Source organism: Garra rufa, chromosome 23, assembly GCF_049309525.1.
Source record: "Garra rufa chromosome 23, GarRuf1.0, whole genome shotgun sequence".
Taxonomy (NCBI): Eukaryota; Metazoa; Chordata; class Actinopteri; order Cypriniformes; family Cyprinidae; genus Garra; species Garra rufa.
The window spans coordinates 36,410,928-36,424,790 of record NC_133383.1 but is presented as its reverse complement, the minus strand read 5'-3'; the positions used below and the strand labels follow the sequence as shown (position 1 = coordinate 36,424,790).

The window sequence follows — 13,863 nt, the reverse complement described above, 5'->3', positions numbered from 1 at the left end:
TAAGGGCCCCAAAACCTTGACGAAAAATTATAAATAATAATAAGAAGAAGAATCCTAAAAGAAAAACAATAGGGCCCTTCGCCACTTGGGCTTGCGCCCTAATAACAACAATAATGACGGTAATAGCCATATATTGTAAGCCAATTGCACTGCAAAATAAATGAAAATAAATATTTTATAAGTATTTTTTTGCTTTACACTATAGTAGGGAAATTACAATACTTCTTTCGTAATTTCTACACTTGAATTTGGACTGCAGTGACGTTACCCATTTAAACCACTAGCTGTCAGCAAGGTTTAATTTGAACGGAAACGGCAGTAGAGCTTTTATTTTGAAGGAAAACTCCAGCTTCAGTGAAAACAGGCTTACAAAAATGCGTCTCACTACAAATCTAGGGAAAATGTTATAGCCTATCAGAATTAAACTGGATTAAAGTGATAGTCTACCCAAAAATGAAAATTACTTACCCTCAAGCCATCTTAGGTGTATATGACTTTCTTCCTTCAGACAAATACAATCTAAGTTTAATAAAAAAAAAAAGTCCTGGCTCTTCCAAGCTTTATAATGGCAGTGAATAGGTATTGAAATTTTGAAACCCAAATAAATGCATCCATCCATCATAAAACGTACTCCACAATGCTCCGGGGGGTAAATAAAGGCTGTCTAAAGTGAATTGATGCATTTGTGTAACAAACATATCCATATTTAAAACTTCATAAACCGTAATCTCTAGCTTCCGCTAACCAAGATTTGTTTACAGCAAAGGTAAACCAGTCTACTCTTTTGGCTTAAATCGGAATTCTCCAACATTTTTCTTTACAAATCTTCGTTTTGTACTTCTAATTTGCCCTCTCTCGTGAACGCGTGTGCGACAGTTACAGGAAATTAGAGTTTATGGTTTATAAAGTTTTAAATATGGATGTTTTTTGTACACAAACACATCGGTTCACTTTAGAAAGCCTTTATTAAAGGATTAGTTCACCCAAAAAATTACAATTAGCCCAATATTTACTCCAGGCATCCTAGGTGTATATGACTTCCTTCTTTCAGACAAATCCAATTGGAGTTATATTAAAAATTATCATGGCATTTCCAAAACTTTAGAATTGCATGGACGGGTGTTTCTCTTCATAAGTCCAAAACAAGTCCAATAAAGTGCATCCATCCTCAATAAAAAGTGCCTCACATGGCTCCAGAGGGCGAATGAAGGCCTCCTGTAATGAATCAATGCATTTTTGTAAGACAAATATCCATATGCAAACTGTCGGACACGGAAGCAGCTCCAGGTGGATGAGGTATGGCTTCTGCAGCGCGCCGTGGAGAAATCAAAACAAAACAGTGGACACAAATTAGATGTACAAAACAAGGATTTGTAAAGAAAATGTCGGAGGATTTTTTTTACAAAAATGCACCGATTAGCTACAGAAGGCTTTTATTCACCCCCCGGAGCCATGTGAGGTGCTTTTTTATGGATGGATGCACTTTATTAGACTTGTTTTGGACTGATGAAGAGAAACACCCGCCCATGCAATCCTAACGGTGTGTTCACACGGGGCGTCAGCGTCAACACTTGACGGAAGGCGTGGCTGAAGTTTGGCACTGACGCCGTGGTCATAGCAGCGTCAGCCAATGAAATTAGACAGTTTGCTGCTCTTGAACAGGACGAACGTGATTGGCTGTCGCCTGGATACTGTATTTGCATAGAGCGATCCTGATTGGCTGACAGTTCCGTCGGCGGCGCTTCACTGGCGTTGTTCGCAGCAGAAGTTGAAAAATTCTCAACATCTGCCGCGAGCAACGCCAGTGAAGCGCCGCCGACGGATCCACAATTCTTTTTGGCAACGCTTGACGTCACCCATTCAAACTCAATGGGAAGCGTTGACGCTGACGCCCCGTGTGAACACACCGTAAAGCTTGGAAATTCCAGGATAATTGTTAATATAACTCTGACTGGATTCATCTGAATGAAGGAAGCCATATACACCTAGGATGCTTAGAGGTAAATAATGGGCTAATTTTTTATTTTGGGTAAACTATCCCTTCAACCCCTTGGAGCTGCGTGGAGCACTTTTTTAATGATGGATGAATGCACTTTATTGGACTTCAAAATCTTCTAGTCACTGCCATTATAAAGCTCAGAAGAGCCAGGACATTTTTTTAATATAACTGATTGTATTCGTCTGAAAGAAGAAAGTCTTATACACCTAGGATGGCTTGAGGGTGACTAAATCATGGGGTAATTTTCATTTTTGGGTGAACTATCCCTTTGTTATTTACATCATGCTCATAGTTAAGTCTCCACCTAATAGAGCTTGATTTCTTTCTCCACCTCCTCATTTCACACACAGATAAAGAAATACTTTGAGCTGGAACCTCTGGCACGAGGCAAGAGCTGGATTCTGGAGGGCAGCACGGTGGACAACATGGACTCGGTGAAGGAGAGCTTCAGTCAGCTCATTCATCTGCTCGAGGAGAAGGACCACGAGACAGGCAGGATATGACCCGGGGACGACATCCCAGCATCCCTCAGACACTACCGATCGCCAACTCACCACAGGCCAGCACATCCCCGGTTCAGCCTGGCTGTTGTGTAAACTACGTTGTTACTTTAACTCTGTTACTGTGGTGAAACAAATTGAGCCATGGGAAATAAATGGACTTGGGTAAATCCTCACGCAAGGATGCATATCTACCGAAAAAGAAGGCACCTCAGCCCTAAACGCTGATAGCTTCTCTCAAACCACACGTATTAACCCAGAAGAAGCGAGCGTTCGACACACGATTGCCATTCTCAGTAAAATGGTTGTGTCTGTTCTTTTTAATACAGACCTAGTTGCACATTGCTACTAAATAGATGATGTAATCATATGCTTGGTCACATAGGGCAACTGGAAATCACATAGTCCCTAGTTTGTTTTCTTAGCACAGCGTTTGAGTGATGGTGTGAATGCGTGTTTGCAAGAGAGAGAGAGAGAGAGATAGATGCCAGTTTGTACTTAAAAGCCTTAAAGTGAGTGCTAATGTATTTTTAAAACAAACGTTTCATTGTGTTCTCACAAATGTAATGTCAAATAGGCCGTCTTAAATATTTGTGGCTGTGAAGTGAAACAAAGTGGAATTATGAGTGATTCCTTATTAGTAAAATAATAAAATGTAATATCTCTAAACTGCATGGAGCCGCACTTGATGTACCATTGGAGCTACAGAGTGATCTATAAACGCACATTTTTAATTTGGGATCATTGAGAACACAGATGTTTTCGTAACTTGGTCTACTATTATTTCACAGCTGATCATATTCAAGATTTTGCTTTGCTTCGTCTTGAATGGTAATGGTTGAAGAAGCCCTACTGAAAAATGTAACACAGGTTTGACTTTGTCTTTTCACCAAAGACACTAAAACCACATTCAACCCCGAACCGTGACGCAGCCTTTTGTATGCATGATGTATTTACCATGTGCTTGTTTGGATATCGCGTTATTCGTTTTTTTGTATTTCTGTTGGCCCTGAATGTAACACACTCTCTTTGCATCATCACACCTCTTCTAGTCTCAATGTTGTTCCATTTAGATGAGTTTCTAGACGAGAACGGAGGAGGAAGCCAATGCGAGAGCCCAGTCTGGGGTTAACCAAATCATTCATGTGCCACATCAGCCACACTTCCAAAAGCAAGCATCATAATCATCAACATCTAGGGTTTTATTTATATCTACTACAATTTTTTACCCTCTGAACCAGTTCAGCTGCCTTTTTGTAATTCAGATATTTGTACATTTGTTACAGATCAGTCTCTGGAAAGACATGTGCCTGTCTTTGTACTGGAAGATAAAAAAAAAAAAGTCTAGGTGGACTTTTAGCCGTTTACCAAGGTGGCGTCAAGTCATTCACATGTTTGACGGTGTTTATGTGTATTTATGCATAATTTCCACTGAGCAACATGGAAAATAAAGGCTGAAGAAGGACAATGTGTTGTTTTTTCATTATTTACTTATAGGATGATATTATACTTTACTTTTTCGACTTGTGAATAATGAATGAGAACAAATTATCTAGACCTTGACAGAGTTATGGAGGGCTTTATAAGTCCTCTCCATGATATTCCAAGAAATATGAATAAAAGTTTATGGAAAACTAGTTAACGGAATAGTTTAAAGTGCCCCTATTATGCCTTTTCAAATATGATATTTCATGTAGTGTGTCATGTAGCTGTATGTGAACATAAACTATCTGCAAAGTTGTGACGCCGACAGTGCACTATAAATGAAGTTTTTGTCTAACAAAAAAAAGAGTCGGCTCACATTCGCCTAAACGAGTCGTCAGCAATTCGAATCTTTTTTCTGTAACGGCCACACGTCACGAGCTACACATTTGCGTAATGTCCGCCCACGTTCAATTTCGCGAACAACTTGCCCGCCCACAAACAGTAGGCCTACCATTTTCACGTGGATTAACGTTACATCATGTCAAGAAGACGCCCTGCGAGTGAATTTGTTTTATATGCCCTTCCGAAAGATGAAACTACCAAGGATGAGTGGTTAACATTAATTTTTTCAACACCTCAGCAGTCCAATTCCAATCTTGTGTTGTGTTCGCGTCATTTTACTGATGACTGTTTTTCCAATCTTGGGGAGTAACGTTACAACGCGAGATTCACCAAACGCTTGGTTTTAAAAAATGGATCAGTGCCCAGTTTATTTGGACCGGCTTGCTCCTCTGAACTTCTACCTGTAAGTATGATTAATAATTGATGATTGTATTTTCTAGCGATCGTTCAAAATACGTCTTTGTGTACGTTATGGTGTGTAACAACCCCGCACATGTCTTGGTAAGCGGCTAACTTGCGTTTCTGTAGTTCTGTTGTTCAGCTGTGAGTGCAATGTAGTCTAAAAATTGTGATTGATGCAGCTTGACTGTCTGTCTGCCTTATTAGTTTAAGTAATGATAATGATAAACGATGGCTTAACGCAGTGTTATGGGTTGTACGTTACAGTGTTGAAGTTCACAACGTAGAGGTGTGCCCGGTTCGCTTACAAAAGCAAATTGCAAGCACTTCCCACAGTTATAATATGACACCCACTGAGAAACGTCCTGCTCCAGTCGTGCTTGCAAAACAGTTTCTTGTCTATGTGCCACTTCAACCGTTTCATCGTCAGACTCCGGCTCGAATTGATAGGGTAAAATCGAGGCTATCTTTTCTACGCATTAACAGGTCTCCACAGCTGTCGTTCAGTTATGCCAATGGGCGTTTCGTTTTGCGCTGAAGCGGTAGACCAATCCAAAAGGACTGCACCATCTGACCAATCACAGCAGTGAGGGCTCACGGAAAGGAGGGGTTTAGAGAGACTGATTCTTCGAACTGCTTCACACGAGTCGTTTACGAATCATTTAGAAACGGGGTAAAATTAAATCTAATTTTTGAGAAAACTAAAGTGTTTTTTGAACTTGCATACATGTAAACCTGTTTTAAGAGACTATTACAACAATATTAACTACCTTTAACATGGCATAATAGGGGCACTTTAACCTAAAAAAATGAAAACTCACTGTTTTAGCATTAGATCACTCAGCAATGAATCCTCTGCAGTGAATGGGTGCCATCAGAGTGATAGTCCAAACAGCTGATAAAAACATCACAATAATCCCCAAGTAATCCACACCACTCCAGTCCATCAGTTAACGTCTTGTGAAACCAAAAGCTTTGTGTTTGTAAGAAAAGATGTTTTTAGTTTCAAATTGTTGTTTCTGGCTAAAATACAGTTCTCTATCCATGAAATTGCTTGTTTTCACTGAATCAAAAGAGAAATATGCACAGATCAAGCATGATTTACAAGTGAAAACAGTACAAAATAGTTGTAAGCAAATATGCTGGTGGATTTTGATGTGAGAGGACAACAGGGGATGGATTTTTTTCGACTGAAGGTGGTGTTCTTATGAACTGGTTGTGGACAGAATCGACAATTTAAGGTTAAAATGTCTTGATGGATTTGTTTCTTGCAAACATGCAACTTTTTCACTTTGCAAGATGCTACTTGTGGATATTGTGATGTTTTAAGCAGCTGTTTGGACTCTCATTCTGACGGCACCCATTCACTGCAGATGATCCCTTAGTGAGCAAGTGATGTAATGCAACATTTCTCCAAATCTGTTTTGATGAAGAAACAAACTCAGTGTGAGAAATTCTTAAGCAAACGTTCATTTTTGTGAACTGTTCCTTTAAAGTTTGCTGTCATTAGTCATTCTTTTGTTTTTGTTTTTGTTTTTGATGATATCAAGGTGTTATTTTTTTTTATTTCTGACTTTGTCCCCAAAGTTTATTTCAGAATACAGATCTAGAGAAATGAACGTCATTTCACTGACCCATTTACCAATAAGTAAATAAGTTGCAAAATAAGTTGCCTTCTTTGATATTTCCCTTTGTTTTGATCATCTGGATGGCTTTAAGCTTGCTACTGACTAAAGCGTAAGGAACGCCAGCATCTCTGTGGGTCATCTGCACAAGAGTTATTAGTCATAGTGTTTCCCTGTCTATGGATTAGTCATCTACAGTCATTTCCAGCTGTCCTCATAACCCACAAAACTATTAGATGGAGGCAGTTTCTTTTCATTGGCTTGTAGGGAATCCCATAAATCAGACTCTGAAGTTAATGTATCCATGTATCCAATAAACGTAATGTATCCATGTCCATACAGGAGCTTAACAAAACCAGATCTAGCTAAAATGTCAAATGACACATTTATAGATGATGGGGAAGTTAAAACAAAACAGTGGGAATAAAAAACGAAGTCTGTGTAAAGGCAATTCAGAGAACTGTTTCTAAACACATTATTAATGTTAGAAATGTATTGCTGAAACACTGACAAAGAATGTGAACTATGTATGGGGTTTTTATTTGTGGAGTTAACCATTACAGCTTTTCAGCATTTAGTTAGCATATAGCTTAAGTATGCCTTCGTCGCGTAAATGAGTATTATTACGCGTACCTGGTTGCGATTATTTACAAAACTGCTCGGTCATCGTGAGTGGGCGTGGTTTCAGCGCCGACGCGAGACTTCCGGTTCACGAGAAGAATAACAACATGCAGTAAACGGTAAAACGGTTGGCACTACAAACCAGTGTGTTTATAATTAAGATAATACTTTAAAATAATATGGTAAGACGCAATACAATATCAAGCAGCAGAACGAGCTGTTAAAAATAGCTGGACACGGATGACAACGGACGCCTGACCCATACCATTTAAAAATGGCCGCGGCCATTCGTACGAAATGGATACGAGGTGGATACTGCTATTTTTTCAAGATTTTGATAACTTGCTTTATTTATTTGGCGTTTTTATATCATTCAGATTTGTCTGGGTGGTTAATAACGCATTTTTCTGTGGTGTGACTGTGATGTGGTTTTTATTTAGTAACGTTACTGACCTAAGTAAGATATTTCACATAAAAGACATTTACATATATATAATTTACATATATTATAAAAAGGACCCTGTTCAAAAGTTTACATACACTTGATTATTAATACTGTGCTGTTAATTGAATATGCAAGCCCGTTCTGCCGCTGGATTAAAAAAAAAAAAAAAAAAGTTATTGCAAGTTATCTCACAGTTCTGACTTTGTAAGATATAAACTCACAATTGCGAGTTATAAAGTCAGAATTGCTTGATATAAACTCGCAGTTCTGTGAACATATCACTCTATTTTTTTCTCCTCAGAACTGGACTTTATAACTTGCAATTGCAAGTTTATATCTCAAAATTCTAAGAAAAAAAAAAAGAATTGCGAGATACAAACTCGCAATTGCAAGAAAAAAGTTCTGAAAAACTCCCAATCTCTCAGAACTGTGAGATATAAACTCACAATTGTGAGTAGGGCTGCAACGATTAATCGAACGATGTTGTGAGGCGCGTTTAGTCAATGAAGCCGGTACTTTGATTAGTAGTAAATCCCCATCACGTGCGTTCAGCTGGAGCGGCAGTTAATACACACAGCCTTAAATCACTGACAAGCCACGCCAAATCGCGCTGAAAATCGAATTCGATTTTGAGCGCGATTTGGCGTGGCTTGTCAGTGATTTACGCTGGGGTGTTTGAATTGCCGCTCCAGCTGAACGCACGTGATGGGGATTTACTACTAATCAAAGTACCGGCTTCATTGACTAAACGCGCCTCACAACATCGTTCGATTAATCGTGCAGCCCTAATTGTGAGTTATAAAGTCAGAATTGCATGATATAAACTCGCAATTCTGTGAACATATCAGTCTTTTTTTTCTCCTCAGAACTGGACTTTATAACACGCAGTTTTATATCTAGCAATTCTGTCTTTATAACTCGCAATTGTGCATTTATATCTCACAGTTCTGAGAAAAAAATTCAGAATTGCGAGATAAAAAGTTGCGATTACCTTTTTTTTTTTTTTTATTCAGTGGCGGAAACAGCTTAAAGGGACTTTGGCCAGACCCATATTTACAAATGGCCATTCATACGGAAAAAATAAGGTGGGTACTGCTATTTTTTCAAGATTTTCATAATTTGCTTTATTTATTTGGCGTTTTTATATCATTCAGATTTGGCTGGGTGGTTAATAATGCATTTTTCTTTGGTGTGATGTGGTTTTTATTTAGTACTGACCTAAGTAAGATATTCCACGTAAAAGATGTTTACATATAGTCCACAAGAGAAAATAATCGTTGAATTTATAAAAATGACCGTTCAAAAGTTTACATACACTTGATTCTTAATACTGTGTTGTTTGTTACCTGAATATGCAAGCCAATTCGGCCACTGCATAAAAAAAGTTATAAAGTCAGAATTGTGAGATATGAATTCCCAATTGCTAATTATAAAGTATATATTTCTGTGAACATATCAGTCTTTTTTTCTCCTCAGAAATGGCTTTATAACTCGCAATTGCGAGTTTATATCACAATTATGAGAAAAAAAGTCAGAATTGTGAGATACAAACTCGCAATTGCGAGAAAAAAAGTCAGAATTGTGAGTTTATATCCCGCAATTCTAACTTTATATCTAGCAATTCTGACTTCATAACTCCCAATTGTTCATTATATCTCACAGTTCTGAGAAACTCCCAATTGCAAGTTATAAAGTCAGAACATATCAGTCTTTTTTAATCCTCAGAACTGGACTTTATAGCATGCAAATTTATATCTAGCAATTCTGACTTTATAACTCGCAACTGTGCATTTATATCTCACAGTTCTGAGAAAAAAAAGACAGAATTGTGATATGTAAACTCGCAATTACAAGAAAAAAAATCGCAATTAATTTATTTTTTTGTTTTTTTATTTTATATATTCAGTGACGGTAACAGGCTTCCATACCTGAATGATCCACAGCTGTGTTTTTTTTTGTGATAGTTGTTCATGAGTCCCTTGTTTGATCTGAACAGTTATACTGCCTGCTGTTCTTCAGAAAAGTCAGTCAGGTCCCACAAATTATTTGCTTTTTTAGCATTTTTGTGTGTTTGAACCCTTTTCAACAATGACTGTATGTTTTTGAGATCCATCTTTTCACACTGAGGACAACTGAGGGACTCATATGCAACTATTACAGCAGGTTCAAAAACCCACTGATGCTCCAGAAGGAAAAAGCATGCAGAACAAAAATTTACAGGTAATTTTTCTCACCCCCTTGTCATCCAAGATGTTCACGTCTTTCTTTCTTCAGTTGTAAAGAAATTGTTTTTTGAGGAAAACATTTCAGGATTTCTCTCCATGTAGTGGAGAGTTTAAACTTCCAAAATACACTTTAAATGCAGCTTCAAAGGTCTCTAAATGATCCCAGCCGAGGAAGAACGGTCTTATCTAGTGAAACGATTGTTTTTTTTTTTCTAAAGAAAATTGACAATTTATATACTTTTTAACCTCAAAAATCTAAAAAAAACCCTCAAACTCCCATATCATTTTCTCCTCCAACTTCAAAATCGTTCCACATCGCTGAGGAAGTACCGACCAAGTGTTTACAAAGTGAACGTCAAAAGAAGATCAAACACCCTTTACAAATTATTTTTAGAAAGTAACCAATTGTTTTGCTCGATAAGATCCTTCTTCCTCAGCTGGAATCGTTTAGAGGCCTTTGAAACTGCATTTAAACTGCATTTTGGAAGTTCAAATTCGCTGGCATCATAGAGAGAGAAATCTTGATTTATTTTTCCTCAAAAAACATAATTTCTTTATGAGTGAATAAAGAAAGACATGAACATCTTGGACGACAAGAGGTGAGTAAATTATCTGTAAATGTTTGTTCTGGAAGTAAACTATCCTTCAGGAGCTGGGGGGTGAAAACTTTTTGAATTTAAAGATCAGGGCGAATTTAACTTATGTCTTCTGGGAAACAAGTAAGTATCTTCTGTAGCTTCTAAAGGGAAGTGCTAAATGACAAAAATATGATATTTAGACAAAATAAGAAAAATGTACACATCTTTATTCTGTTCAAAAGTTTACACCCCCGGCTTTCCTTCCGGAGCATCAGTGAGGGTTTGAATCTACTGTAATAGTTGCATATGAGTCCCTCAGTTGTCTTCACTGTTAAAAGATGAATCTCAAAATCATACAGTCATTGCTGGAAAGGGTTCAAATACACAAAAATGCTGAAAAACCAAAGAATTTGTGGGACCTGAAGGATATTTCTAAAGACCAGCAGGCAGTTTAACTGTTCAGGACAAACAAGGGACTCATGAACAACTATCACTAAACAAAACAAAAAACACAGCTGTGGATCATTCAGGTAACAACACAGTATTAAGAATCAAGTGTATGTAAACTTTTGAACTGGGTAATTTTTATAAATTCAACAGTTATTTTCTCTTGTGGACTATATGTAAACATCCTTTATGTAAAATATCTTATTCAGGTCAGTACTAAATAAAAAACATCATGCGTTTTGTATGATCCCTCTTATTTTGGTCAAATAATTAACATTTTGCAGATTCTGCAAGGTGTATGTAAACTTTTGACTTTAACTGTATATATATATATATATATATCCCTAGCTTTAGGCAACCTGGACCACTAGACCACTTTGTTATTCTATGTCTGCACTTTAAAGAAACGTTCTACTAGTTTCAGGTAACAGCAGACATCCGGAAATATAATTAGGTGCCTTAGTTTAACCTCTCTCTCATTTCTCCTTGACCAGAGGACAACTTAAGTAGAAACCAGCGCAGACACTGATGATCAGTTAATAATCTCTAAATACAACATTAAAATTGTCCATGACTTTGCTTTCTGGGGGCAGACAGAAAATTATTCGCCTGGTTTTCAGATGTGACTGACAAAACCTGTTCTGACAGAATGAAATGCAAATGAAGCTGCAGAAAGAATGAACTTCTGAAAAATCCATCTTTTGGTAATGGGTATTGTGTCTGGCGAAGAGACATTATCTAAAATAACCTGAGACCATTTAAAATGACTCACTCACGCTATCCCAGACGAATATTAGTATGCAGACAGATGAACACTTGGGATTAATCTTTAAACTTTACCCATGTCTGAACAACTTCACAAAGCTGTCTGCAAGACAAACGTTCAATATTTTCTACTTTTCCCCCAGTGTCAGTCTGTCTGACAGCCTTACGGTAATCTTCTTAAGAAGTCCCTGCTCTCTATCACACCTGTGAAACGGGAGAGTTTCAGAAAGTTTCTTAAATTTAGGTATTATTAGTTTCTTTTGCGACTCTTAAAGAGATAGTTTGCTCAAAAATGCTGAACAATTTTTGTCCGTACAATGATGGTCATTTGTACCCCATTGACTTTCATTGACATGAAGGGTGAATAAAATGAAAATGAAAGTTTATTTTTTAGTTGAACTGTCCCTTTAAGGCAAGATACCCCAGGCAAACAGGGTAAAAACATATAACTAACAGATATCACCATGTATTCCCCAGGTGGTTGATTATATTCGTAACTGAAGTTTTTTATTGTATAACAAGTTTTCTAAAATGTCATAATTTTATATATGCAAATGAGACACTGATTAAATAAGCACTAATTTGTATGTCAGTCATTCTTGAGACATGGGACAAAACATGTCCACCAATTATAACTGCTATTAGTTTTAAAAATAAAACATATTTTCAATTGTAAATGCTATGGGGATTAATAATAGAATGTATTTAACACAATTATCCCCTTCAATTTCATTTGCTCATTATTATGTGAAATCTATGACACTTATTGTCTTCTCACTACATCTAAAACTGTGTGTCCACAGAGAAGGGTTTATTCATTCATATGCTATAAAATGGATTAAAAAAAATTTTAATGATGAAAAAGACCTTGTTTTATCAAAGGCAACACTTAATAATATCTCATATTAAAGCAAGGTTGTTTTTCAGTCAGACATGTGTGTTTAATAAGGTTTCGAAGGTGTGTCCTCACTTTTTGTCAACACCGTCAGACATTACTTAAAATGTAATAAAATCAGGGAATATCAGGGGCTATCACTCTAAAAGGACCCCCTTGCCACAGTCCTCTTCTGCAGAGTACATCAATGTCACACAGGCTCTGCTAAGTTTTATAGTTTTAGAATATTTTAATTCTAATGTTAATATTTTGTGTGTCACAACTATGATATGTCAACACCAAACATCCAATTTCTGAGAAAATTATTTGAAATCTTTAAACCATTTTATTCTCCTGAAGCAGGTTCCATTAGCCCCTAGCATCAACAGAAAAAAAAAAACTAAATGTCTACTACATGAACTCCATTTGTTTTGTGAAAAATGGCAAATTTGTCAACACCGTCAGATGTCACCACCATAAGATTTTGTGTTCCAATAATATATCAGAATACTTAAATGTGACTCTTGAATAGAAGCTTTACAAACAATAACATACTGTATTAAAACAACCACAACAAACAGTGAGTAATTAATTGATTCAATGTATTTGTATAGTTAAAATGACTACAAATTCAGGTTTTGGTCAACACCGTCAGATGTGTCAACTCCGTCAGTTCTGTCACCTCCGTCAGATGAATATTTTGATGATATTTCATTATGATATTTTATATTTGTTGTGGAATTGTTGGTTACATGTGAAAGTGTAATCTGTCTACTAACATGGGAATGTGTTTTGAAATGTTAAAAACATCTAGAAAGCTGTTAAAGATAAAGTTGAAATTATATTACACATTCCAAGTTAAAAAACACATTTTTTTTTAAAAAAGAGAAAAGTTGGGAGGTTGTTTCAAAGCATAGCTCAGTAGCTTAGTACATATAATATACATAAATGTAGTTTCCTTTGTCTGAGTACAAAGTTTTATTTTTTCAATTTTAGCACCCTGTTTTGTCCCACCTCTCAAGAATGACTGATGTATTTACAGAACAGAAATCCAAACATTGGTAAAGCTGTTTTTTTCTACATAATAGAGTCAAAGATATTGACTGGGGAGAATTTTTTTACTCAACTGGGAGAAAAATAGTCATAGCTGCAAGATATAAAATCAGAAAATCCAAAATTGTGAGATAAAAAGTTACATTTTTCATTCTTTATTCTGTGAAGCAAACAAACAAACAACAAAAAAAACCTCGGAATTTTGAATTCAGAAGGAAAAAAGTGAGAATTGCAAGATATAAACCCAGAATTGCTTTTAAAAAGTTCATAGTTTTGTTTTAAATTTGAGGGGGGAAAAAATGAATTTTGAAATGTGTTTCTCAGAATTTAGAGCCAATATAGTGAGAATTACAAGATATAGAGAAATAAAAGATATAAAAGAAAATCTGAATTGCAAGATAAAAACTCAGAATTGTATGTTAAAGATGCAATTATATTTTTTATTTGAGAAAAAAAATGAATTTTTAGATGTATTTCTCTCAAAATTCAGAGCCATAATGTGAGA

At 36.4% G+C, this 13,863-nt stretch overlaps 1 protein-coding gene across 3 annotated transcripts in view; it reads left to right on the top strand.

Annotated features, from left to right (window-relative positions):
• The window catches only part of arl15b (ADP-ribosylation factor-like 15b), a 77,997-nt gene extending 74,038 nt beyond the window's left edge, over positions 1–3,959 (top strand). For all 3 annotated transcript variants that reach the window (XM_073829474.1, XM_073829473.1, XM_073829475.1), the window contains one exon: positions 2,350–3,959. In XM_073829474.1, coding sequence (XP_073685575.1) covers positions 2,350–2,502 — 153 coding nt within the window. In that variant the 3' untranslated portion in view covers positions 2,503–3,959. The remainder of the gene's footprint in view (positions 1–2,349) is intronic.
• The last annotated feature ends 9,904 nt before the right edge of the window (positions 3,960–13,863 follow it).